Below are 27,429 nucleotides of genomic sequence, written 5' to 3'. Positions count from 1 at the left end.
CCATGTTGCCCAGGCTAATCTCAAACTCCTGGGCTCAAGTGATCTGCCTGCCTCAGCCTCTCAAAGTGCTAGGATTACAGGCGTGAGCCACTGTGCCCGGCCTTAATCCTATTCTTTAACTTGTTTTGTTTTGTTCTCTCCAGGAGGCTCCCAGCTCTTTCAGATTGGTTGAGAAAAGTGGCCTGGCTGGTCTGGGGCCAGCGGCATCCCTCCCTCCCCAAAACTGCCCAACTCCCCCACCCCCGCAATCCCCTCCTCCACCACCGAGGAGGGTGGTGCTGAAAAACAACTGACTCCAGCAGTGCTGCTCACGTGACCACTGCAGCTGCAGCTCCCGTTCCGCTCCTTGTCCCGGGCTAGGTGGGCACTACCAGGGGCTCCTTCTGTAAGGAGTACAAGGTAGGCACCCAGTCCTGCCGATCCACCACTGGAACAGCTAAGGGGACAGCAGACAGGCACGGTCGGACAGACTTGGCAGATCAGACGTCAGGCCCTCTGCGCTGGTCCCGGGCTCTTTAAGCAGGAACGTGGATGGCCTCAAGATGTCTCACATGGTCTCACTCACCCTCCTCCTCCCTTTGTTCCCTGCCTCCAGGAGGGCTGCTCTGCCCTTCCTTCCTCTGTTCTTTGGCCTTCTGTTCCCCGCCACCACAGACCTTTCCCCCCTCTCTCTCTGCTGACTTAGCAGCGCATTGCAGGCCTGGAGGATTAATCAGTGACAGGAAGCTGCCTGTCTCGGAGCGGTGACCGGCTGTGGTCAGGAGAGCCTCAGCAGGGCCAGCCCCAGGAGTCTCTCCCGATTCTGGATCACTGCTCACCCACCTGCTGCTGCCATGAGGCACCTTGGGGCCTTCCTCTTCGTTCTGGGGGTCCTGGGGGCCCTCGCTGAGATCTGTGGTGAGTAACTCGCCTCTATCCTGTGCCTCGTTCCTCCTGGGTCCTTAGGAGGGTGACTGGGGCATAGGATGGGGGAACTTACCTGCCCCTCTGGGCTCCCACAGCAGTTTGGACTTAGCTGGACCTCAGCATTTAACAGATCGTATTGCGATTGATTATATGTCTGACTCCTCACCAGACAAGATCTCCTCCGTTAATTCACTCTTTGGTTCACACATTCGTTCAGCACATAGTTACTGAGCCTTTTCTGTGTCAGGCCCAGTGTTAGCCTTTGGGGAATGTGCAAGGCGTGAGACAAGTCTAATTCCTGCCATCCTAGACCTTATGTTCTAGGGAAGGGGGACGGACAAAAGAAATCAGTGGTTAGGTGCTCCCACCTGAAATCCCAGCATTTTGGAAGGCTGAGGCGGGAGGATCGCTTGAGTTCAACAGTTCGAGATCAGCCTGGGCAACATAGGGAGACCCCATCTCTACAAAAAATAAAAAAAATTAAAAAATAGCTGGGCATGGGGAAGACTTTCTGAGGACCGAGAGGGAACATGGGAGCTGAGACTCGAAGGAAGAAAAGGAGCTGGCAGGAAAGGAGTGGGGGACACACATTCTAGGCAGCAGGAAGTGAGTCTTCAGAGGTCCTGCCTGCTCCAGCTCTGTGCCCCAAGGGGTCTCTTGGAGCACACTGTCTCCTGGGACCTGTCTGTGAGTCTGAGCTTAGAGGGTCAGGGCTGCTCCTTCAGACAGGAGGCAGAAGGCAGGCTTCAGGACTCTGGGCCGCTCACGCCTCTTTTCCCCTCCTCTGCACCTAGGATTACGCTCAGCAATACACTTTCACCACCGTGGGCTCTTGTAACTAGGGAAACCCTGAGAGGTGGGTGCAGTCATATCCAGGTGTCAAGTAAAGAAGTCGAGGGTTGGAGGGGCTGAGTGACTCACTCAGGGTGCTCCACCTTTACCAGAGCTTTGCTGAACTTAGTTTTTTAGAACTTTATGCCTTGTTTTCTTTTTTTGTTTTGTTTTTTGTTGAGACAGGTTCTCACTCTGTTGCCCAGGCTGGAGTGCAGTGGCATGATCTTGGCTCACTGCAACCTCTGCCTCGCAGGTTCAAGTGATCCCCCAACCTCAGCCTCCCAAGTAGCTGGGGACTATATGTGCATATCACCATGCTCGGCTAATTTTTGTATTTTTTTGTAGAGACAGGGTTTCGCCATGTTGCCCAGGCTGGTCTCAAACTCCTGGGCTCAAGTGATACTCTTGCTTTGGCCTCCCAAATTGCTGGGATTACAGGCATGAGCCACCATGCCCAGCCAGAACTCCAAGCCCCTCATCTGTGTTCCATAAATAAATCAGACTCCTCAGGTCTGGGCCCAGGAACCCCAGCTCTTGGTTCATGTCTGGACAGTTTCCCAGGGGAGTTCTGGGTTCAACTAGCCAGAACTTTCCCTCCTGCAGACCTGGCTGGCCTGGTCCTCAGCCTTGGACAGTTAGTCCATTAGCCTGACCCCACAGGAAGCCCCATCCCTTGGGGTCTGGGGAACCTTGAACTGGGGTTTGGGGTGCAAATATCTGTGCTGAGTCACTTAATTGCACCCAGCCTCATTCCTTTACCTGTAATAGGGCTAAGAATGCTCCCCTGCCTTCCTCCTTGGTGTAGTACAAAGGAGGATCCCATGACACCTGCTCTCCCAGTTTACAGTTCTGTGTGTGTATTGTGAAATTGACAAGGATCACTGCACAAACGCTAATGCAAAGTGGGCTCCTGGGCTTCCTTTTCTCCTTCTCCTTCTTCTTCTTTTTTAAAAAACTTTCTTATAGAGATGAAGTCTCACTATATTGCATGGGGTTGGTTTCAAACTCCTAGGGTCAAGCGATCCTCCCACCTTGCCTCCCAAAGTACTAGTATTATAGGCGTGAACCACTCTGTCTGGCTCCTGTGCTTGTGAATGTCAACAGCAATCAGCCCTTAGCTGGCCTGGCTGGGCTGGTAGGGCGAGAGCTCACCCAAGGCTGCTTTTATCACCCTAGGTGAATCTGCCTGGCCCCTTCCTTCTAAGAGGCTCCTTCTAGGAGGCTGCTCTGTGGTTGTCAGTCTCTCCCTTTACAGCTGGATCCTGGTCTTTCAGTTTCTAACCCTGTGCTGACTAATCGTGCTGGAGGTGAGAGCCCAGGGTGAGGTCAGGGAACTCCCTTGCGAGTTTCAAGAAAAGGGAGAAGGAAAGAGAGGTGAGGAGGTGCGGATGACCAGAGAGACACAGGCTGGGGGAGACTGAGACAGACCCAGAGAGCCTCAGAGACATTGAGGGAGAGAGACAGAGAAATGGAGATAGACATCAAAATTGGTTCTGAGTGAGAGAAAGGGAAAAAAGCAACCCCCCAGTCTCTCTTCATTAACATCTGGTGAGAAACCAGCCATGTGCTCTGGTCTGGGCCCACACAGCAAAGGATTATGTAGGGTTTCATGCTGGTGGATGGCCACCTTATAGCAACAGATATCTGGAGCTGTCGGAAAAACAGACACGAGGTTGTGGGACCCAAACCCACAGAGATGGAGCTGTGTTCTAGGAGCTCTGACCCTCGCACCGGGAGGCCCAGGAGGCAGATGAGGCATCTTGCAACAGCTCCTTTTCTTAGTCCCCTGGGATATGGCATAGTGGAGGCCACCATCAGGCAGCTGGAGCCCAGCAGCAACTGGGAGGCAGTAAACGGGGACAGAAAGTCCAAGGTGCCTCCAAGGCAAACTACTCTAAACTACCCTGTGCTGAGCTCAGGTCCCTTGGAACTATCCGTAAGGCTTCCACTTTCAGGGTGTTTCAGTATTTTGGTTGCACAGCTTCAAATAAATTCAACTGCAACAGGTAAATGGCTGCAAAAGCTGTGGCTGTTTTCTAAGAGCTCATCTCACAATCTCAGATCCTCTTCACTTAAACAGAGATGGCAGGAAAAGCATTATTTTGAGATCTTCATGGAGGAAGTTCACCAGGCAGCCTCAATTCACCAGCTGGAAGTCTGTGTTGTTTGAACCTTTGATGTGTAACATGTTGTGCATGTGGGCCGATGTTTTTGTAAACGGGTAGTGCACACATTCAGCAGGGCACCAGAGAACAGGGGCTTTGCAGTTAGTTCCATCCTTGGCTCTGCAGCCTTGTGTAAGACATGACATGACTTTGAACTTCTGTTTCCTCTTTTGTGCAAAGCAATGATGACAGTATCTACATCACAGGACTGGCATGAGGACCAAGTGAGATTGGGCAAGGTGCCCGGGCACACCCCATAGCTTGGCATGCAGTCTCACCGTCACTGCTGATGGGCAGAGTGGTTGCCTGGCAATAGCATCCTCTACCTTCAGCCTGCCACCTCTTTCGCTGGCTGGCTCCAACTGCTCTTTAGGGATACATGCTTCCCCCCTTTTTCCCTCCCACTGCCTTTCAGTATGGCTGCAGTTCCCCCTGCAAGTTGGTGTGTGCTGGATGGAGGTGGGGGTGAGGACATGTATTCCCTGGGGAAGGCGCTGGTAATGTCAAAGCACTTCTTTGCTGGTGGCCTGGCCCTGTGACCTCACTTGCACCATTTTCTTTCCTAAGAAATACCAGAGGTGGACAGCCATCTGGTAGAGAAGTTGGGCCAGCACCTCTTGCCTTGGATGGACCGGCTTTCCCTGGAGCACCTGAACCCCAGCATCTATGTGGGCCTGCGCCTCTCCAGCCTGCAGGCGGGGACCAAGGAGGACCTCTACCTGCACAGCCTCAAGCTTGGTTACCAGCAGTGCCTCCTAGGGTATTACCACAGTCTCTTCAATGGAGGGCCTTTCTCTGTGTATAGAATGAAGGGGTTGGTTGGATTAGATCAGAGATGCTAATGCAGGGCTCCTCTTGCTACTACTGCCCCTCCTCAGTGATGTCTGAGGCAGACATCGCTAATCCATGGCTGTACTCTTTTTTTGATAAGCCCAGGAGCAGCATCTGACTCTGTGCTCCCTTAGTGTGCCTAAGGTAGACATCACTAATCGATGACTGCAGTCTTCCACATTAAGCCTAGAAGCAGCATCTGACTCTGTGTGCTCCCGTCCCATGCATGAGGCAGACATCACTAATCCATGACCACACTCTTTCATACTGAGTCCAGAAGCAGCATCTTTTTTTTTTTTCTTTTTTTTTTTTTCTCACTCTGTTGCCCAGGCTGGAGTGCAGTGGCACAATCTTGGCTCACCCCAACCTCCACCTCCCAGGTTCAAGTGATTCTTGTGCCTCAGCCACCTGAGTAGCTGGGATTACAGGCATATGCCACCATGCCCAGCTAATTTTTGTATTTTTGGTAGAGACAGGGTTTTACCATGTTGGCCAGGCTGGTCTTGAACTCCTGATCTCAGGTAATTTGCCTGCCTTGGCCTCCCAAAGTGTTGGAATTATAGGCATAAGCCACTGCACCAACCCAAAAGCAGCATCTTTCTGTACTCCCTTTTCAAGAGGCATTACAGAGAGGCCTGTTTTGGAGTTTGAATGGGAGGTAAATAATCAGGGGCAGCCATGAAGCACCTCTTCCTCAGACTCCCTCTTGAGAAGTGGATGCAGGGGTGGCAAGAAAAGAAAGCCAGGCATAGTTGCTCATACCTGTAATCCCAACATTTTGGGAGGCTGAGGCAGGAGGATTGCTTGAGCTCAGGAGTTCGAGACCAGCCTAGGCAACATATTGAGACCACGTCTCTTAAAAAAAAAAAAAAAGAAAGAAACAAACAAAAATAAAAACAATTAGCTAGGCGTAGTGACACATGCCTGTGGTCCCAGCTTCTCCGGAGGCTAAGGTGGGAGGATCCAGGAGAACAAGGCTACAATGAGCTATGATGGCACCACTGTACTCCAGCCTGGGAGACAGAGTGAGACCCTATCTCAGTAAAAAAAATAAAAATCTGGCCGGGCATGATGGCTCACGCCTGTAATCCCAGCTACTCGGGAGGCCAAGGCAGGAGAATCACTTGAACTCAGGAGGCGGAGGTTGAGGTGAGCTGAGATCGCGCCACTGCACTCCAGCCTGGGCAACAAGAGCGAAACTCTGTCTCAAAGAAAATAAATAAATAAAATAAAAAAATGAAAAAGAAAGGAGGGGGCATGTGGGTGAAGTATGGACAAAAGAGTGGGGCAGGCACAGGTGATTTGGATGCAGGAGCCCTCGGAGTTTATCCTTGAATCTAATTGTTCATCTTTATTAAATATTTGTGGCATACACCTCACAACAATATAGCTAACACACCTACTTTTGGTGCTTTTATTAACGCTTCCCACTGTTAAGATTTTTTCCACTTTGTGATGCTGGTGGGGTGGGCGCTCCAAGGCTTACTGCGTGGCACTTTCTCACAAAGCCATTAACTGGCCTTGTCCTAGGTCTGCCTTCAGCGAGGATGACAGTGACTGCCAGGGCAAGCCTTCCATGGGCCAGCTGGCCCTCTACCTGCTCGCTCTCAGGGCCAACTGCGAGTTTGTTGGGGGCCACAAGGGGGACAGGCTGGTCTCACAGCTCAAGCGGTTCCTGGAGGATGAGAAGAGGGCCATTGGTGAGCAGACACCATCGGCTGGGGGTGGGGAGCATCTGGGAGGGCTCATCAGATGATATTCTCTAGTGAAAATCAGAACTTCGGGTTTTCTCCCCAGGCGTCTTTCCCACCATCCATTCTGCCCGTCTCACTGCCCACGTAGAGGCTCGAACCTGTCCCCATAGTCATCCTTGATCCAGCCTTTCCCACGCTGCACACACTCTATTGACAGGTGTTTTCTGTTTTGTGTTTTTTTGTTTTGTTTTGTTTTATTTTGAGACGGAGTTTTGTTCTTGTTGCCCAGGCTGGAGAACAGTGGTATGATCTCAGCTCACCGGAATCTCCGCCTCCTGGGTTCAAGCGATTCTCTTACCTTAGCGTCCCAAGTAGCTGGGATTACAGGCATGCACCACCACACCCGGCTAATTTTGTATTTTTAGTAGAGATGGGGTTTCTCCATGTTGGTCAGGCTGGTCTTGAACTCCTGACCTCAGGTGATCCGCCTGCCTCAGCCTCCCAAGGTGCTGGGATTACAGGCATCAGCTACTGTGCCTGGCCCGTTGGCAAGTCTTGTATTGGCAAGCCACCAAGATTGACTTGATTATCCACCTTCGGGACAACTGGACAGTCTGCTTATGACTTATGCCTTTGTCTCTACTAGCTCTTCTGCCCTGACTTGATCCAGCACACAACAGTCAGAGCCAGCCTTTTCAATATAAACCTGATCTTGCTGGCACTGTTTAAACTCTGCAGGGGCTCCTCACTGCTCTGTGGCCCAGCCTGTCTACCCTTACCTTCTCCCCAGCTCTGCTCATCCGTTTTCTGCCTCCCACACACACCTGCCCTCTGTGGGCTCCGGCCATACGGCTCTCTCTCATTTCTCAACTCATAAGCCGGTGTCTTCATACAGTCTCCCTCCATCTGGACTGGCTCCCCGACTGGCTCCTCCATCTGGACTGGCTTCCCTCCTGTTCTACCTTTGGCTCTGCCTCCACCCATCCCCAGCCCTCTCCAGCATTACTTCCTTGGAGGATCCTGTCTTGACTTCCCAGCCGCCCAAATATCACTACTTAGTCTGCATTCCCATTACGATTGCAGTCTCATGAGCAATTGCTATGGTTGAGGCCTGAACTGCACAGTGCCCATCTGCCATGGGTCTCCTGCTTCCTCTAAGCCCAGTGCCTGACGCACAGTGAGACCTCAGCACGTATGGGCTGAGGCAGTGAAGGAATGAAGGATCCCATGACCTAAAGGAGTGTATTGGAAAGTGCAGACCAGGGGTCCTGTGCGCTGGTGGGGCTGGCTGCTGGGTGGGGGCAGAGAGGCAACCACTTGGTTTTTTTTCCCTCCCAGGCCATGATCACAAGGGCCACCCCCACACTAGCTACTACCAGTATGGCCTGGGCATTCTGGCCCTGTGTCTCCACCAGAAGCGGGTCCATGGCAGCGTGGTAGACAAACTCCTGTATGCTGTGGAACCTCTCCACCAGGGCCACTACTCTGTGGGTGAGTAGGTCAGACCCTACCGAGGCCAGGCTGGCACTCCCTCAGAACCCAGGCCTGCACTGATGACCTCCATACCCTGGCCCCACACTCACCTTTCCTTGGGACCCCTCCGTATCAAGTCTTTAGGGGTGAATTGGTGGGGCTCATGGGTGATGCTCCAGCCGTGAGTCAGCTTTGGAGCTGGTAGGTGGATATCTTGAGGCCAGGAGTTCAAGACCAGGCTGGACAACATGGTAAAACCCCATCTCTACTAAAAATACGAAAGTTAGCTGGGCATGGTGGCACATGCCTATAGTCCCAGCTACTCGGGAGGCTGAGGCAGGAGAATCACTTGAACCTGGGAAGCGGAGGCTGCAGTGAGTAGAGATCACACCACTGCCTTGGGTAACAGAGTGAGACTCTGTCTCAAAAAATAAAAAATAAAATAAAACTCCCCTAGTGATTCCAACGTGTGGCCAAGTTTGGAAATAGGTGGTATAGGGTCAAGTCCTCTCGGGCCTCCCTCCTCCAGTCCTTCTCCCTAACCTCTAGCCCTCAAGTTGCAGAGTGATCAGCCAAACCAGTTTGCCCAGAAATGAGCAGTTTCCTGGGACATAGGATTTTCAGAGTCCAGACAAGGAAAGTCTTGGGCAGACCAGGTTGAGTTGGTGCCCTCAGCTGATCTGACCATGTTGCCCTTTTTCTCCAAGCCCTCCTGTGGTTGCCCATAGCTACAAGGGCCTGACTCTCAAGCCCCCACCTGTCCTGGCCCCTTGGCTCTCCAGCTCATCATGTGTTCTGTTCCCCCCTTCAAGACACAGCTGCCATGGCAGGCTTGGCATTCACCTGTCTGAAGCGCTCAAACTTCAACCCTGATCGGAGACAACGGATCACCATGGCCATCAGGACAGTACAAGAGAAGATCTTGAAGGCCCAGACCCCCGAGGGCCACTTTGGGAATGTCTACAGCACCCCATTGGCATTACAGGTGGGAAAGAGACTCTGGAGCCATGGCCACCCTGGGGAACAGTGAGCGGGGAGTGTTCAGGGGCTGGAGCACCTAGCCCCTCCCCACCGGCTGACCTCCTCCCTCTCTTCCCCACTCTATCACCAGTTGCTCATGACCTCCTCCATGCCTGGGGCAGAGCTGGGAACAGCATGTCTCAAGGCGAGCGTTGCTTTGTTGGCCAGTCTGCAGGACGGAGCCTTCCAGAATGCTCTCATGATTTCCCAGCTGCTGCCTGTTCTGAACCACAAGACCTACATTGATCTGATCTTCCCAGACTGCCTGGCACCACAAGGTAGCCCAGCCTTTTGTGGAAGCAGCCCTTTACAATCTGCTGCGCATGCGTTGACGTCCCAGTGAGGGGAGGGTGCTTCGTCCTGATTTGCTGAGTCTGCACAAGTTTGTGGGTGTGCATGGGACACAGTAGCCAAAATGTGGTCACAGCTTCTGGAAGCTGACAGTGTGGGGAGGAAGACACTAAATGGAGAGCCCTGGGCATACCGTTTGTGTGATACCCAGTACAGACATGTTTGAGTGAATGGATGAATGAATGAAGGAATGAATGAGGAGAGATACATTTTGGTTAACTCTAATACAACATGATAAGCCCCAGTAGCAGCATGATCCAGGCTTCCTCTGAGAAAGGGGCTGAGGAGGTGATTGGGATTTGCCAATTAAGAATGGAGAAGGAGGCCAGGTGCAATGGCTCATGCCTATAATCCCAACAATTTGGGAGGCCAAGGCAGGTGGCTCACCTGGGGTCAGGAGTTTAAGACCAGCCTGGCTAACATGGCAAAACTCCATCTATTAAAAATACAAAAAAGTAGCTGGGTGTGGTGGCAAGTGCCTGTAATCCCAGCGACTCAGGAGGCTGAGGCAAGAGAATCACTTGAACCCCAGAGGTGGAGGTTGCAGTGAGCTGAGATTGTGCCATTGCACTCCAGTCTGGGTGACAGAGTGAGACTCTGTCTCAAATAAATAAATAAATAAATAAATAAATAAATAACCAGAAAAAAGAAGAAAAGAATGGAGAAGAAGGAGGCTGGACACGGCGGCTCGTGCTTGTAATCCTAGCACTCTGGGAAGCTGAGGCAGGTGGATTGCCTGAGCCCAGGAGTTTGAGACCAGGCTGGGCAAGATGGTGAAACCCTGTCTCTACTAAAATACAAAAGATTAGCCAGGTGTGGTGGTTGATGCCTATAATCCCAGCTACTAGGGAGGCTGAGGCACAAGAATCGCTTGAACCTGGGAGGCAGAGGTTGCAGTGAGCCGAGATCATGCCATGGCACTCCAGCCTGGGCGACAGTGTGAGACTGTCTCCAAAAAAAAAACAAGAATGGATAGAGTAGAGCCGAGAAGAGGCAGCAAGAACAAAGACACAGAGGTGCACAGAGTTTGAGGGAATTTTGAGGAATCGTCTTGCAAAAGAATGGGATCTGGGAGAATGACGGAGTGGAAGGCAGATGAATGAAGGGGAGGTGAGCCCATCAGGGTAACAGAGACGCGCTGTGAACAAATACATGTTCTAGAAAGAGCCCTCTGGAGTGCTAGGTGCCAGAGAGGTGGGAGGAAGGATACTGGAAGCAGAGGAACCAGTGAGGGGCCTGATCTTGGGTGGTGGGGGATGTGGGGAATGAGGGACAGGGGAGGCCGGGATGGAAGCCAGGTTTCAGCTGAGCAGGTGGTGGTGGCATTGATGGAGATGAGGACTTGGGGAAGGACAAGGTCCAGGTGTCTTTGAGGGAAGACAGGAAGACAAATATCCAGGATCCCTGTCCTCACACCAACTACCCCTTCCTTTCTCCCTGGCACAGTCATGTTGGAACCAGCTGCCGAGACCATTCCTCAGACCCAAGAGGTCATCAGTGTCACACTGCAGGTGCTTAGCCTCTTGCTGCCATACAGACAATCCATCTCTGTTCTTGCCGGGTCCACCGTGGAAGATGTCCTGAAGAAGGCCCATGAGTTAGGAGGATTCACGTGAGACTCCCACCTCCCAGTCCTCACCCCCACCCCAGCCCCACATGCCTGATACAGGGTCATGGAAGAGACAGGGGACAGAGGAGAGGGTTCCCTCGGGAGAGACACTGGCCCTGCTTCTGCTTCTACCTGCTCCGCTCCTTTCTTGCCCATGGTGTTATGGAAACAGGGAGCCATAGGCCAGCATTGTCATTGAGAGAGCAGGCTCTGGAGGCAGAACCCCCCAGTTGGAATCCCAGCTCTAACCAGCTAGGTTCCAGGTAGGCACCCACAATTCACTGAGGAGAACAGTTGTGCCCCCTCCCTGCAGGGCCAGTGTGAGGAGTTCAGGAGTTAGTACACATAGAGATGGTGGCATGTGCTTTTTATATGTGCAAGTTCCAGCACGTAGCAAGCGCACAACACAGCGTTGCTTTCATCAGAGTGAGAACTGCTTTTTGTTTGTTTGTTTGTTTTTAAGAGACAGGGTCTCACTCTGTCACCCAGGCTGGAGTGTAGTGGTGCAATCACGGCTCACTGCAGCCTCAAACTATGGGGATGAAGCAACTCTACTGTCCTGCCTCAGCCTCCCGAATAGCTGAGACAATAGGCACGTGCCACCCATCCCTAGCTAATGCTAATTTTTTTTTTTTTTTTTTTTTTTTTTTTTTGAGCTAGGGTCTCTCTCTGTTGCCCAGGCTGGTCTCAAATTCCTGGCCTCAAACTATCCTCACACCTCAGGTTCTCAAAATATTGGGATTACAGGTGCGAGCCATCATGCTTAGCCAGAGTAAGAACTTTTTTTTGTTTTTTTTTGTTTTTTTGAGACAGAGTGTCACTCTGTTACCCAGGCTCTGGAGGCCCAACTTGTGTCTGTGTATTTATTTTTATTTATTTATTTTTTATTTTTTATTTTTTTTTTAGACAGAGTCTCGCTCTGTCGCCCAGGCTGGAGTGCAGTGGCGGGATCTCAGCTCACTGCAAGCTCCACCTCCCGGGTTTACGCCATTCTCCTGCTTCAGCCTCCCGAGTAGCTGGGACTACAGGCGCCTGCCACCACGCCCAGCTAGTTTTTTGCATTTTTTTAGTAGAGACGGGGTTTCACCGTGTTAGCCAGGATGATCTCAATCTCCTGACCTCGTGATCCGCCCGTCTCGGCCTCCCAAAGTGCTGGGATTACAGGCTTGAACCACCGCGCCCGGCCCATTTATTTATTTTTTTATTTCGAGACAGAGTCTCCCTCTGTTGCCCAGGCTAGAGTGCAGTGGCGCAATCTCGGCTCACTGCAACCTCCATCTCCTGGGTTCAAGTGATTCTCCTGCCTCAGCCTCCTGAATAGCTGGGACTACAGGCGTGTACCACCATGCCCAGCTAATTTTTGTATTTTTAGTAGAGATGGGGTTTCACTATGTTGGCCAGGCTGGTCTCTAACTCATGACCTCAGGTGATCTGCCTGCCTTGGCCTTCCAAAGTGCTGGGATTACAGGCATGGGCCACTGCGCCCGGCCATGTATTTATTTAGGCAAGGTCTCACTCTGTTACCCACGCTGAAGTGCAGTGGCACAGTCATAGCTCAGTGCAGCCTCAAATTACCCAAGCAGCAGGGACTACAGGTATGCACCATCACACCCATCTACTTTTTTTTGAGATGGAGTCTCCCTCTGTCGCCCAGACTGGGTTGCAGTGGCACAATCTCAGCTCACTGCAGCATCTATCTCCCAGGTTCAAGCGATTCTTCTTCCTCAGCTTCCTGAGTAACTGAGACTATGGTCATGCACCACCATACCTGGCTAATTTTTATATTTTGAGTAGAGATGGGATTTTGCCATTTTGGCCAGGCTGGTCTTGAACTCTTGACCTCAAGTGATCTGTCTGCCTCAGCCTCCCAAAATGCCAGGATTACAAGCGTGAGCCACTGTGCCCGGCCCAGAATAAGAACTTTTATAATATCTTTATTTGAGACAGGGTCTCACTCTGTCATCTAGGCTAGTGCAAAGTGGCACAATCACAGTTCACTGCAGCTTCAACCTTCCAGGATCAGATGATCCTCCCACCTTAGCCTCCCAGGTAGCTGGGAACTACAGGCATGCGCCACCACGCCTGGCAAATTTTTTTTTTTTTTAATTTTTTGTAGAGATGGGATTTCTCCATGTTGCCCAGACTGGTCTCAAACTCCTGGACTCAAGCGATCTACCGACCTTGGCCTCCCAAAGTGCTGAGATTACAGGCATGAGCCACCATGGCTGGCCATAATAAGAACTTTTATTATGAAATAAGTTTGGCCCAATCCTTTTATTAATTACCTAAAGGAGGTTGGACAATGTCCTTACATTTGCTTCTCACCCTGAGCTTAGACCAGTCTGAGAATGAGCATGTCTGGACTGCTATTTGATACTAGGTCCTGCCCATGATGAAATAAGATGAATGTAATTCTCATGTTATCAGTGGGAGTCCAGCCCAGAGAAGTTGAGTGCCTTCCACCAGGTCACACAGACCACAGACTTCTCCCCTAGAATCATGGACCTGTTTCTGTTCCCAATGGGCCCCAATTTCTGTCCCCAGTGGGAGTTCCTGGAGAACAGCATTCCTGCATCCAGGGAGGGCCCACAATTGGGTTCTTCAGGTCCTCTAGGTCAGGGAATCTCAGACCAGAGATATGCAAAGACTCCTCCAGAGTACAAAAATTCTCCCAGACCCCAAGTTGAGTTATTTCTTCTGTAATATGACTTAGATGTGTACTGATATGTTTACTAAATACAAAGTCTTTGGCCAGAGGTGGTGGCTCACTCCTATAATTCCAGTGATTTGGGAGGCTGAGGCAGGAGTATCACTTGAGCCCAGGAGTTCAAGACCAGCCTGGGCAACATAGTGAGACTGCCATCTCTACAATTTTTTTTTTTTTTTTTTTAAGGTGGAGTCTTGTTCTGTTGCCCAGGCTGGAGTGCAGTGGTGCAATCTCAGCTCACTGCAACCTTCGCCTCCTGGATTCAAGCGATTCTCCTGCCTCAGCCTCCCAAGTAGCTGGGATTATAAGCGTGTGCCACCATGCCTGGCTAATTTTTGTATTTTTTTAGTAGAGACGGGGTTTCACCATGTGGGCCAGGCTGGTCACGAACTCCTGACCTCAAGTGATCCACCCACCTCGGCCTCCCAAAGTGCTGATTACAGGCATGAGCCACCGTGCCCGGCCCCCCAAAATTTTTTTAATTAGCTGGGCATGATGGTGTGCACTTATAGTTCTAGCTACCCAGAAGGCTGAGGTGGGAGGACAGCTTGAGCTCAGGAGTTCAAGGCTGCAGTGAGCTCTGATGATGTCACTGTCCTGCAGCCTGGATGACAGAAGAAGACTCTGTCTTAAAAAAAAAAAAAAGACTGAGTGTGATGGCTCACACCTGTAATCCCAGCCCTTTGGGAGGCCAAGGCGGGCAGATCACTGGAGGCCAGCAGTTCAAAACCACCCAGGCCAATATGGCGAAACCCTGCTTCTACCACACACAGAAAAGTCCTTTCTCTTTCTAGCTCTAGGCAGCTTTAAATCCCCAACAACTTTGTAAATTAAATAGAAAAGTATAAAAACCAATACCATTCAAATAAGGACGCTCTGCAGAGGTGTCGGCCTGCACTTTAGTACCTCCCTGTATTTGAGCTGCAGTGAAGCCTGAGCACTCCTGCCCTGGCTCAGCCACTTCATTCACTATGAGGGCCACCTCCCTTCCCTTCCTGGTGGCCTGTGGCACATAGCATAATACTGCTGGGCACCAGCGCAGTCACTGATGGCCACACACAGGCTGAGTGCCCTTGGGAGGGCTGAGACCCACAGACTGAGATTACCCAGAACCGGCTGGTATTCGGGTTTGAATATTGTCAGCAAAATGAAAGACAATTCGAATTTAACATTTTTATTCAGAGCTCAGGGACCTCTGGGAAGACACTGTGGACTCCAGTCTGAGAAATGGTTCTCTTGTTAATGTGTGTGGATGCCGGAACTGGGTTCAGGCATGAAGACTACATTTGAGGCCCTTGAATGCACAGCAGAGAAAGCTCTACTGCAGACAGACAGACAGACAGATGTGGAGAGAGGTGGCCCTGTGCAGCACATGGCCCTGCAGAGTTAAGGAACGGGAAAAGGGCTACTCTGTGACATTCCTTAGAACAGTACTTTCCCTTCGCTTAAGTCACCCCAAATAGATTTGTGTTTCTTTTTTTTTTTTTTTTTGAGAGGGAGTTACACTCTGTCGCCCAGGCTGGAGTGCAGTGGCACAATCTCAGCTCACTGCAACCTCTACCTCCTGGGTTCAAGCAATTCTCCTGCCTCAGTCTCCCGAGTAGCTGGGATTACAGGGCCCCACCACCACACCTGGCTAATTTTTGTATTTTCAGTAGAGACAGGATTTCACCATGTTGGCCAGGCTGGTCTCAAACTCCTGACCTCAGGTGATCCCCCTGCTTCTGCCCCTGCCTCTGCTGGGATTACAGATGTGACCCACTGCACCCAGCCTGTGTTTCTTAGAACCAAAAAAATCCCTCTGTCTCTAAGACTGCAACCTTCAATAACTTAGGGCTGTATTACCCCAGAGGGTACTTTCTGGAAGATGCATCCGTTCACATCACTCCTCTGTTACCTCGACAGTCTCACCTCCTTTTCATTCATTTGCATTCTCCCAGAACCCGCTCATTTGTTGTTATTTTTTGTTTGTTTGTTTGTTTGCTTTTGTTTTTGAGAAGCAGTCTTGCTCTGTCACCCAGGCTGGAGTGCAGTGGTGTGATCTCAGGTCACTGCAACCTCCGCCTACTAGGTTCAAGCAATTCTCCTGCCTCAGCCTCCTGAATAGCTGGGATTACAGGCTTGTATCACCACACCCAGCCTAATTTTCGTGTTATTAGTAGAGATGGGGTTTCACCATGTTGTCCAGGCTGGTCACGAACTCCTGACCTCAAGTGATCCACCCGCCTCGGCCTCCCAAAGTGCTGGGATGACAGGCATGAGCCACCATGCCTGGCCTGACCCCGCCTTTTGAAAGACCATTCCCCCAAATTCTGTGCACCTGTGTGCCTTTCTTCTCTCTGCCTCCTCTCGGCTCTGCCCCGCTCTCCTCCCTTCTCCTCTGGCAAATCCCACTCATCTCTTCAAGCCACTCTTCCAGGGGAAGCCCTGATCGTGCTGCTTCCTCCTGTGGGAGGGACAAAGGACCTGGCCTACAGAGTTTGTTTTATTTTGTTTTGTTTTGAGATGGAGTTTCGCTCTTGTTGCCCAGGCTGGAGTGCAATGGTGCGATCTCGGCTCACTGCAACCTCCACCTCCCGGGTTCAAGTGGTTCTCCTGCCTCAGTCTCCCCAGTAGCTGGGATTACTGGCATGCGCCACCACACCCGGCTAATTTTGTATTTTTAGTAGAGATGGAGTTTCTCCATGTTGGTCAGGCTGGTCTCGAACTCCTGACCTCAGGTGATCTGCCTGCCTCAGCCTCCCAAAGTGCTGGGATTACAGGCTTGAGCCGCTGTGCCTGGCCCAGGCTCACGGAGTTTTAAGAGATTTCCTGTGGCAGTGGCATCTAGACAGAGTGGAGAAACTCAAAGTTAGAGGCCAGAAGCTCAGGAAAGAGGGAGTGTGAGTGAGGAGTCCCTTGGCTGCCAGGGCCAGAAATTGAACTCCAACCCTCTCCACAACAGTGGGTGTAGAGCATGTAGAATCAGAGAGGTAGCTGAGCCGTGCAGCCCCAAGAAGAGGGGAATGCCACTGAGCCACAGAGACCCAGTGCCACTGCCAGGTGTCTCTGCCTCCATTTCCCATGACCCTCCCTCTCTCTGCATGCAGGCTTCACCTTCTCTCATTGTACATTGTACACACTCTAGGTGACACCGGCAGCTTCTGATTCTCATGCCCCATAACATCAGCCCCCCAGAGAGGGGACAACTGCTGAGCTGATAACATAATAGATGCCCCTTTCCTGGAGGCCATGGTCATGGTCAGCGTGGAGAGGATGAAGCCTGAGCAGGCAGGATCGGGGGTCTGGAGGGGAAGGAGTTGAGACCACAGACCTGTGGCTAGGTGGCCCGGGAAGGGTTTGACTAGTGTCGGCCCAAAGAGCTTGGAAAGGATTTTCCCGCTGTGGGTGAGTTCTGCCTCTCCCCTTAGGGACAACAGCCGCCTCTTCTCTCTCTCTCTGCCTTTCCCTTTTGTAGATATGAAACACAGGCCTCCTTGTCAGGCCCCTACTTGACCTCCGTGATGGGGAAAGTGGCTGGGGAAAGGGAGTTCTGGCAGCTCCTCCGAGACCCCGACACGCCCCTGTTGCAAGGTGAGTCATGGCCTGACACCCTGGATGTGCCCCCTACCCCAAGTTTACCCAGCCAAGAGGCTTCATCAACTTACCCCAGCTTTCCCTAGCACCCTCCTGGGCCACAGCTTCACAAAATCAATGATGCTCAAAGTTGGATATAATATATTGAACTGAAGTCTTAGAATTTTTATGTAAGTTATTGTGGAAATTCTAGGAAACTAAATAGATTATTTAAAAAAAAAAGAACTAGAAGAAAATTTAAATCACCTAGAATTCCTACTACGTAGGAATAATGTCTCTCTCTCTTTTTTTTTTTTTTTGAGATAGAGTTTTGCTCTTGTTGCCCAGGCTGGAGTGCAGTGGTACGATCTTGGCTCACTGCAACCTTCACCTCCTGGGTTCATGTGATTCTCTCGCCTCAGCCTCCCTAGTAACTGGGATTACAGGTGCCTGCTACCATGCCCAGCTAATTTTTTTGTATTATTAATAGAGATGGGGTTTCACCATGTTGGCCAGGTTGTTCTTGAACTCCTGACCTCAGGTGATCCCCACCAGCCTCAGCCTCCCAAAGTGCTGGGATTACAGGCGTGAGCCACCACGCCCAGCCAAAATAATGTGGTGTTGTTGTTGTTGTTTGTTTGTTTTTGTTTTTGTTTTGAGATACGGTCTTGCTCTGTCACCGAGGCTAGAGTGCAGTGGCACAATCTCAGCTCACTGTAGCCTCAACCTTCTGGGTTCAAGCGATCCTCCCACTTCAGCTTCCTGAGTAGCTGGGGCTACAGGCACACACCACCATGCCCGGCTGATTTTTCTATGTGTGGTAGAGATGGGGTTTCACCATGTTGGCCAAGTTGGTCTCAAACTCCAGAGCCCAAGCGGTCTGCCTGCCTCTGCCTCCCAAAGTTCTGGGATTATAGGCATGAGCCACCATGCCCTGCCAAAATTAGTTAATTTTTCCTCTAGATACTTTAAAAAAATATGCCAGTAAGTTTTTCATAAAAAAGTGGAGCCATGCTATCCAGTGGAAATAAAATGTTGCCCACATGTATAATTTTAAAATTTCTACTTGGTAAAACTTTTATATACATATACATATACATATACATACATACATATATATATATGTATATATATATATTTTTTTGAGATGGAGTCTTGCTCTGTTGCCCAGGCTGGAGTACAATGGCGAGGTCTCAGCTCACTGCAACCTCTGCCTCCTGGGTTCAAGTGATTCTCCTGCCTCAACCTCTCAAGTAGCTGGGATTACAGGCGTGTGCCACCATGCCCAGCTAATTTTTGTATTTTTAGTAGCGACAGGGTTTCACCATGTTGGCCAGGCTGGTTTCAAAGTCCTGACCTCAAGTGACCTGCTCGCCTCAGCCTCCCAAAGTGCTGGGATTACAGGTGTGAGCCACTGCGCCTGGCCTGCAAACAGACCCTTAAAGGTCATCTGTCCCTACTCTCGCTACTTAAGTTGCCTTTATATTCCACCCCTAAAGAACTTTTATGGGGCACTTACCATGTGTCAAGCATTGTGGCGAGTGCTTTAGAGAAGGTGGGACTTTCTGAGGGAGCCCACTAAAAAGCATTCTTTTTTCTTGCTCTCATTCTGAATAAATTGGGGAATAAAAAATAGGAGTTACAGATGGAGACCCCAAGTCTGGCCAGTTCTATTACTGATAAAGACAGGAGGATGTAGCTTAGGGTGAGAGTTAGGTGGACCCAGCCAGGAAGCAGACCTGGGCAGTTGTAGCCTCTACCTCCTACCCACTCTGCCCTTAAGTCTAGCAGGAAGTCCACTCCCAGTAGAAAAACAGAGAGCCCAGGCTACACATGCCTAGTTTATTCTTCCCAAATCAACCAGTTGCATAAATCACTCCTCTCTCTTCCTTGGGGTGGATGAGAGTTATAATTTGAGTTCCCTTTTGTCTTAGTCCATTGAAGCTGCTATTACAAAATACCATAAACTAGGTGGCTTATAAACAGCAGAAATGAGGCTAGGTACGGTGGCTCATGCCTGTAATCCCAGCACTTTGGGAGGCCGAGGCGGGTGGATCACCTGAGGTCAGGAGTTCAAGACCAGCCTGACCAACATGGTGAAACCCCGTCTCTACTAAAAATACAAAAAATTAGCTGGGGTTGGTGGCGGGCGCCTGTAATCCCAGCTACTCGGGAGGCTGAGGCAGGAGAATCGCTTGAACCCAGGAGATGGAGGTTGCAGTGAGCTGAGACCACACCACTGCATTTCAGCCTGGGTGACAAGAGCGAAACTCCATCTCAAAATAAAATAAAATAAAAATAAAATTAAATTAAATAACAGAAATGTATTTCTTACAGTTCTGGAGGTTGGGAAGTCCAAGATCAGGACACTGACAGATTTAGTGTCTGATGAGGGCCCACTTTCTGGTGGTACCTGCTGCCTGTGTTCTCACATGGTAGAAGGGACAAGGCAACTCTCTGCAGCCTCTTTCTTTCTTTCTTTCTTTCTTTCTTTCTTTCTTTCTTTCTTTCTTTCTTTCTTTCTTTCCTTCTTTCTTTCTTCTTTCTTTCTTTCTTTCATTTTATTATACTTTAAGTTCTAGGGTACATGTGCACAACGTGCAGGTTTGTTACATATGTGTACACGTGCCATGTTGGTGTGCTGCACCCATTAACTCGTCATTTACATTAGGTATATCTCCTAATGCTATCCCCCCCCGTCCCTCCACCCCACGACAGGCCTCTGGGGCCTCTTTTTTAAATTTTCCTGGCCCTTGCCTGGTGAAGGAACCTCTTTTATAATGGTAGTTAAAAAAAAATTTTTTTTTTTTTTTTGAGTTGGGGGTCTCACTCTGTCACCCACGCTGAGTGCAGTATCACGATCTCAGCTCACTGCAACTTCGCCTCCCAGGCTTAAGCAATCTTCCCACCTCAGCCTCCTGAGTAGGTGTGACCATAGGCCTGTGCCACAAAGCCCAGCTAGTGTTTTGTATTTTTGATAGAGATGTGGTTTCACCATGTTGCTTAGGCTGGTCTTGAACTCCTGAGCTCAAGTGATCCACCTGCCTCGGCCTCCCAAAGTGCTGGGATTCCAGGTGTGAGCCACCCTGCTCGGCCTATAATGGCACTTTCCTATCCCATTCATGAGGCTCTACCCTCATGACCTAATCACCTCCCAAAGGCCCTAAGGCCTCCTGATCCCATCACCTTTGAGGTTAGGTTTTAACATTTAAATTTTGGGGCGACGCAGACATTTTGGATCATAGCACTTCCATTGAAAGGGAACATTTCTGACACCTGGCTCTCTCAGAGGGCCCTTTCAGCTCCCCTGCAGGCTGCATTCCCACCTAACCAACAAGCGCACCGACACTCACTCACTCAGAGGTTAAATAACTTGTCCAGAGTCACAGCAGTAATGAATGACAGAGCTGGGGCTTGAATCCAGGCGTCCTCCTAGAGCCTGGATTCTCTGTAGTGAGTGAAGGCTGACTCCCGGGAGACTTCATGCATGGTTCTGGTTCCCTCTCCAGACCGCACTGCGCAAGTTTCTCTTCCTGATGGCCCCTAGGGTGTTACAAAGACAGCGACCCTTCCTGTCAGGTGTTTTTATTGCCAGATGAGCCCGTGGCCTCAGGAACCCTTTAGGAAGCTGAGTTCAGAGTCTTTGAGCAGGCTTTGGGGAGGTTCCAGCTTCTCACCACCAAGCCCCGGGTGGATTCTTAACAGACCCTGGCCTCAGGGTTGGGAGACTAGAAGATGAGGTTGCAGGGTACAATATTCTGCCCAGTTCACCCCGCCTTGCTCAATCTGTTTCTGCAGGTATTGCTGACTACAGACCCAAGGATGGAGAAACCATTGAGCTGAGGCTGGTTAGCTGGTAGCCCCTGAACTCCCTCATCGCAGCAGCCTCGCACACTCCCTGGGCTTCTACCCTCCCTCCTGATGTCCCTGGAACAGGAACTTGCCTGACCCTGCTGCCACCTCCTGTGCACTTGGAGCAATGCCCCCTGGGATCACCCCAGCCACAACCCCTTCGAGGGCCCTACACCATGGCCCACCCTGGAACAGGGAGCCAAGCACCTTCCCTGGGAAGTCTTTCTGGCCAGGTTTGGCCAGGCTGGCCCTGCAGGTCTCCCACGAAGGCCACCCCATGGTCCGACGGGCAGGAAGCATCTCAGACTCCTTGGCAGAAGGAAAAGGAGTCTGCAGGCCGCAGGTGTTGTGAGGACCACTTGTTCTGTGGTTGGGGTCCTGCAAGAAGGCCTCCTCAGCCTAGGGGCTATGGCCCTGACCCCAGCTCTCCACTCTGCTATTAGAGTGGCAGCTCCGAGCTGGTTGTGGCACAGTAGCTGGGGAGACCTCAGCAGGGTTGCTCAGTGCCTGCCTCTGACAAAATTAAAGCATTGATGGCCTATGGACCTGCTGCAGTGGCCTGGTGCCTCATACTCCTCAGGTGCAGGGGCAGGGACGAGAGAAGGGAGAAGTAACCCCATTGGGGAGGAGTGGAGGGTGGCTGAGCCATCTCTGGGCATTGGGGGAGTGATGGGAATGCCAGCACTGACGACATTGACTACTACTGACTGAGCACCCACTACTATCTGCTGAGCACTCACTTGCTAGATACTATCTTGAACAACTTTATGAAGTTGCTGATATTTTCATTTTTATCCCTGCTTTACCAATCAGGAAACTGGGAGGCCGGGCATGGTGGCTCATACCTGTAATCCCAGCACTTTAGAAGGCCAAGGCAGGTGGATCACAAGGTCAGGAGTTCGAGACCAGCCTGGCCAACATAGTGAAACCCCATCTTTACTAAAAATACAAAAAATTAGCCAGGTGTGATGTTGCGTGCCTGTAATCGCAGCTACTCGGGAGGCTGAGGCAGGAGAATTGCTTGAACCCTGGACGCGGAGGTTGCAGTGAGCCGAGATCGCGCCATTGCACTCCAGCCTGGGCAACAAGAGTGAAACTCTGTCTCAAAAAAAAAAAAAAAAAAAAAAAAAAAAATCAGGAAACTGGTGCTCAAAAAGGAAAAGTGACTCAGCAAGGTCACAGACTAGGCAGTGAGGCTGTGGGAACCTGGCTCAGGGACACAGACCTGGCCTGGGACAGCCTCGTAGCTCCTCCACTAAAATACTGAAAATAAGAGGCTTCGATGATGGTTATAATCGTATGGCAGAACCCCAACTCAACTAGAGCCTTGGGACCCTGAAGCTAGGGTCTCACTCCCTGCTCTTCCCCAAGGCACCATTAGGGCACACCCCAGGCCTTGGCAACCATGATGCGGGGATCCTGCCTCTCATTGGTCGGGGCTTAGGGGCTCTGGGCTGCCCTCTTGAAGGTGGGGTTCAGCCGAGGCAGGCAGCCCCTATGCTGCACCCCACCAAGGTTAGGAAGAGGTCCTGTCCTCAGTGGGAGGGACCCTCTGATGAACAGCCCATCAGGTCTGGGTCCACGTGCCCGGGAAGAGATAGTGACACACTTGAAGTCCTTGAAGTCGCAAATCAAACCTCCTAGAGCACCATCTTCAAATACTTAGGGTCTGGGAAGATAGGGGAAGTAGGCAATTTAAAATATTTCTTTATATTGGGTCAGGTGCTGTGGCTCACGTCTGTAATCGTAGCATTTTGGGAGGATGAGGATCACCTGAGGTCAGGAGGTCAAGACCAGCCTGGCCAACATGGTGAAACCCCATCTCTACTAAAAATACAAAAATTAGCTCAGGCGTGGTGGCGTGCACCTGTAATCCCAGTTATTCAGGAGGCTGAGGCATAAGAATTGCTTGAACCCAGGAGGTGGAGGTTGCAGTGAGCCAAGATTGCGCTACTGCACTCCAACCTGGGCAACAGAGTGAGACTCCATCTCAGAAAAGAAAGAAAAAAAGAAAAAAAACCCATTATTTTATATTGAAAAAAACTTAGGTGTACCAGGAAGCCAAATGCAAAATCAGTCCCCCCACGGTTTTTTTTTTTTTTTTTTTTTTTTTTTTTTGAGACGAGTCTCACTCTGTCACCCAGGCTGGAGTGCAGTGGCAGGCGATCTCGGCTCACTACAAGCTCCACCTCCCGGGTTCACACCATTCTCCTGCCTCAGCCTCCCGAGTAGCTGAGACTACAGGCTCCCGCCACAACACTCAGCTAATTTTTTTGTATTTTTAGTAGAGACAGGGTTTCACTGTGTTAACCAGGATGGTCTTTATCTCCTGACCACATGATCCGCCCGCCTCGGCCTCCCAAAGTGCTGGGATTACAGGCGTGAGCCACCGCGCCCGGCCAATCGGTCTCATTTTTAAGGTGAAATGTCTATGCCCAGAACCCCAAACCTCTGCTTGTTCACTTGTCCATCCTTAACATGGTGAGAGCACTTCAGGGAGGATTCAGGACTGACTTGTCCTATGACTGACTCTCCCTTAACAGTGCTGAAGCAGAGGTGCACAGATTCGGAGGCTGGCAGCTTGCCTTCGGTCGCACAGCCTGTGGGTGGCAGAGCTGAGATTCCCCCACCTTGGGCCCCAGTGCCAACACTTGCTGTTGTACCATGCCACCTCCCTGCCCCCTGAGACTGGGCCTGAGAAAGCCACAGGCCCCTCCCATGTTGGGGAGACTGGTTGTGGCAGGTCTCAGGCCAGGCTAGAGAGAAAGTGAAGGGGAACTACAGGGGGCCGCTCTGCACTGGGCTCTGAGGGGCCCATGAGCTGGGTTTGATCCTTCCTCCAGGAGGGACGGTTGGGGTGTGTTTGACCCTGAGGAGCAGGAAGCTGCTGAATCCTGCTCAAATGAAAAGATATTTGCTAAGCCAGGCACAGTGGCTCACACCTGTAATCCCAACACTTTGGGAGGCAGAGGCAGGCGGATCACTTGAGGTCAGGAGTTCGAGGCCAACATGGTGAAATCCTGTCTCCACTAAAAATACAAAACTTAGTTGGGTGTGATGGCAGATGCCTGTAATCTCAGCTACTCAGGAGGCTGAGGCAGGAGAATCACTTGAACCCCGGAGGTGGAGGTTGCTGTGAGCCGAGATCACACCACTACACTCCAACCTGGGCAACAGAGTGAGACTCCAAAAAAAAAGGATATTTGCTGAAAAGACCCAGCCAGTCAAACTCAGGGGCAGTCAAGGGAGGTAGTGAAATGGAAGTTGGAGCTCAGAGCTCCTTCACCTCCCCTGCCCTCAGGCCTTCTCTGCCTCCTTCCCATCAGTCAGCTGCTTCTGGGCATGGTCCTGGCAGAGACTTGTCTCCCTTCCAATTCAAGCTCCCTCTTACTTTCTCAGCTTGTGTCCCATGCCACTGAGTCTCTGAGACACTGGGTCAGATGTCTAGTCTGGCACAATTGGCAGGAATCCCGAGAAACAGTGTGGGTGAGGGGACAGTCATGTTGGGTGCATGGCCCCATATCAGGGTAAGAGTCTGACCAACAGAGGCCCTCCATCTGGGACTGGGAGGCAGGTCTATGTCAGGCCTGTATTTAGATCTCTAATGGCTCCAGACAAGCCCCTTCCGCTCACTAAGCCTGTTTCCTAACACAGCTGTGGGATGGTGCTTTGGTTTACATAGCATGCGATCCCATCATAGATCACACATGGGGAAATTGAGGCCCCAGGAGTGATCTGTCTAGGCACATGCATCGACAAGAGGAGAGGCCCGTCCCACAGCCTTGCAGCACGGTTGCCAGAAATCGATTCTCTGCCCCCACTTCCCCATCCCCTAAAGCCTCTCTCCATCACCTGCTTTCCACAGAAGCAGCCTTTGGAGCCTGGGCCTCCAAAGGGCACATTCAGATTTGAGGGATTTGGGGAGCCTGTGGGCAAGGGCAGACTACTCTGGGCTTTTGGGTGGACTCCAAGGAATGCAAAGGAGCCTCCTGCCACTCTCCATGAATGGAGTTGAGTGCCCTAGCCCCCATTCTTCCACATGGGAATATCCTCTTGAGAGCCCTGCTGGCTGTTGGTCAAGGCAGGTTAGAAGCTGAGGTTTAAAGTAGCCAGGAGTAGTGGCACCTGCCTATAATCCTAGCAACTTGAGAGGCTGAGGCAAGAGGATCACTTGAGCCCAAGAACTGGAGGCTGCAGTGAGCTATGATCACACCACTGCACTGTACTCCAACCCTGGGGGAGAGGGCAAGACCCTGTCTCAAAAAAAAAAAAAAGGTTTGGGAGGCCGAGGTGGGTGAATCATGAGGTCAGCCTGGCCAAGATGGTGAAACCCTGTCTCTACTAAACTACAAAAATTAGCTGGGCGTGGTGGCAGGCCCCTGTAGTCCCAGATGCTCGGGAGGCTGAGGCAGGAGAATTGCTTGAATCCAGGCAGCAGAGATTGCAGTGAGCCGAGACTGTGCCACTGCACTTCAGCCTGGGTGACAGAATGAGACTCCATCTCAAAAAAATAAGCTGAGGCCCTAGAGCCACACAGAGACCAGGTCCAAACCTCCTGCCGCCACTCAAACTGCATGCCCCTGGCACCTTGCTTCCTGCAGCTCACCAAGCCCTCTCATCTGCAACTGGAATAACACAGCGCCTGCCTCGAGGAGGAACAGTAAGGAGTGGATGGGATGGAGCCCTCCATCCTGGCCGCAGGTGGTGTCTGTGGGTGGCAGAGCTGAGATTCCCTAACTTGGACCCCAGTGCCGACACTTGTCGTTGTACCATGCCACCTCCCTGTCCCCTGAGACTGGGCCCAAGGAAGCCACAGGCCCCTCCCATGTGCCCTGGCCCTTCTGGGTTCCCATGGAGGATGGTGCTGCTGGGTCACCTGCTTTGGGCTCTGCCCTCAGACTCCCTTCACCCCAAGGTATGCAGTCCTCTCCATTCCACCAAGGCCTGTCCAGGCCTTGCTTGCTTAATCCATAGTCCTCAGAGCCACCCATCACCAGGCAGGGCAGGTAGGAGCCACTTCATGGTGGTCTTGGAGACAGATTTTCACTGCCAACCACTCCCCATCAGCTCAGCTCTAAGAAGGTACAAGGTATTTTTGTTTCATAACATCATTATTGTTGGCCAGGTGCGGTGGTTCATGCCTGGAATCTGAGCACTTTGGGAGGCTGAGGCCGGAGATCACTTGAGGTCGGGAGTTTGAGACCAGCCGGGCCAACATGGCAAAACCCCACCTCTATTAAAAATACAAAAATTAGCTGTACGTGGTGGTGGGCACCTGTAGTTCCAGCTACTTGGGAGGCTGAGACAGAAGAATTGATAGAACCTGGGAGTTGGAGGTTGCAGTGAGCCAAGATTGTGCCTTTGTATTCCAGCTTGGGTGACAGAGTGAAACTCTTTATCTAAAATAAAATTTATATATATATATATATAATTATTATTATTGTTGCTGGACGAGGTGGCTCATGCCTGTAATCCCAGCACTTTGGGAGACCGAGGCGGGAGGATCACCTGAGGTCAGGAGTTCGAGACCAGCCTGGCCAACATGATGAAACCCCATCTCTAGTAAAAATACAAAAATTAGCCAGGCATGATGGAACACGCCTATGATCCCAGGTACTTGGGAGGCTGAGGCAGGACAATTACTTGAACCCCGGTAGGCAAGAGAAGAGGTTGCAGTAAGCTAAGATTGTGCCACTGCACTCCAGCTGGGGTGACAAGAGCGAAACTCCATCTCAAAAAAAAAAAAAAAAAATATATATATATATATATATATATATATATATATGTATTATTGTTGCTGGTTTTTTCTTTCTTATTATTTTTTAATTAAATTAAAAAAATGTTTTTTGAGACAGGGTCTTTGTCACCCAGGCTGGAGTGCAGTGGTGCAATCTCAGCTCACTGCAGCCTCCATCTCCTGGGCTCAAGGGATCCTCCCTCCCAAGTCCCTGAGTAGCTAGGACTACAGGCAGACACACCACCATGCCTAGCTCATGTTTGTTTGTTTGTTTGTTTGTTTTTGAGATGGAGTCTCGCTCTTTCGTCCACGCTGGAGTGCAGTGGTGTGATTTCAGCTCACTGCAGCCTCTGCCTCCCAAGTTCAAGCGATTCCCCTGCCTCAGTCACCTGAGTAGCTGGGACTACAGGCACCCGCCACCACACCTGGCTAATTTTTGTATTTTTAGTAGAGACAGGGTTTCACCATGTTGGTCAGGCTGTCTCCAACTCCTGACCTTAAGTGATCTGCCAGCCTCAGCCTCCGAAAGTGCTGGGATTATAGGCGTGAGCCACTTCGGCCAGCCTCTGGGCTCATTTTTGTATTTTCTGTAAACACAAGGCTTTGCCGTGTTGCCCAAGGCTGGTCTCCAACTCCTGATGTTGCCCAAGGCTGGTCTCCAACTCCTGAGCTCAAGTGATCCTGATGCCTCAGCC

At 51.0% G+C, this 27,429-nt stretch overlaps 1 protein-coding gene across 4 annotated transcripts; it reads left to right on the top strand.

The window, feature by feature from the left end:
- The first annotated feature begins 74 nt into the window (after positions 1-74).
- TCN2 (transcobalamin 2) lies at positions 75-21,542 on the top strand. Of its 4 annotated transcripts, none has more exons than XM_007975422.3 (10): positions 82-399; positions 689-897; positions 4,473-4,665; positions 6,267-6,436; positions 7,769-7,921; positions 8,716-8,888; positions 9,015-9,201; positions 10,721-10,886; positions 17,048-17,163; positions 20,944-21,542. In XM_007975422.3, exons 2-10 carry the CDS (start codon positions 834-836, stop codon positions 21,003-21,005), a joined length of 1,284 nt encoding a protein of 427 aa, XP_007973613.3. In that variant the 5' UTR covers positions 82-399; positions 689-833; the 3' UTR covers positions 21,006-21,542. The 4 variants fall into 4 exon arrangements, with proteins under 4 accessions (XP_007973615.3, XP_007973613.3, XP_007973612.3 ...); XM_007975421.3 differs by having other exon boundaries at positions 686-897; XM_073006812.1 differs by adding an exon at positions 4,086-4,129 and having other exon boundaries at positions 83-897.
- The last annotated feature ends 5,887 nt before the right edge of the window (positions 21,543-27,429 follow it).

The sequence above is a fragment of the Chlorocebus sabaeus genome, chromosome 19, assembly GCF_047675955.1.
Source record: "Chlorocebus sabaeus isolate Y175 chromosome 19, mChlSab1.0.hap1, whole genome shotgun sequence".
Taxonomy (NCBI): Eukaryota; Metazoa; Chordata; class Mammalia; order Primates; family Cercopithecidae; genus Chlorocebus; species Chlorocebus sabaeus.
The sequence above is the reverse complement of the archived record's forward strand: the minus strand, read 5'-3'. Positions and strand labels throughout refer to the sequence as shown.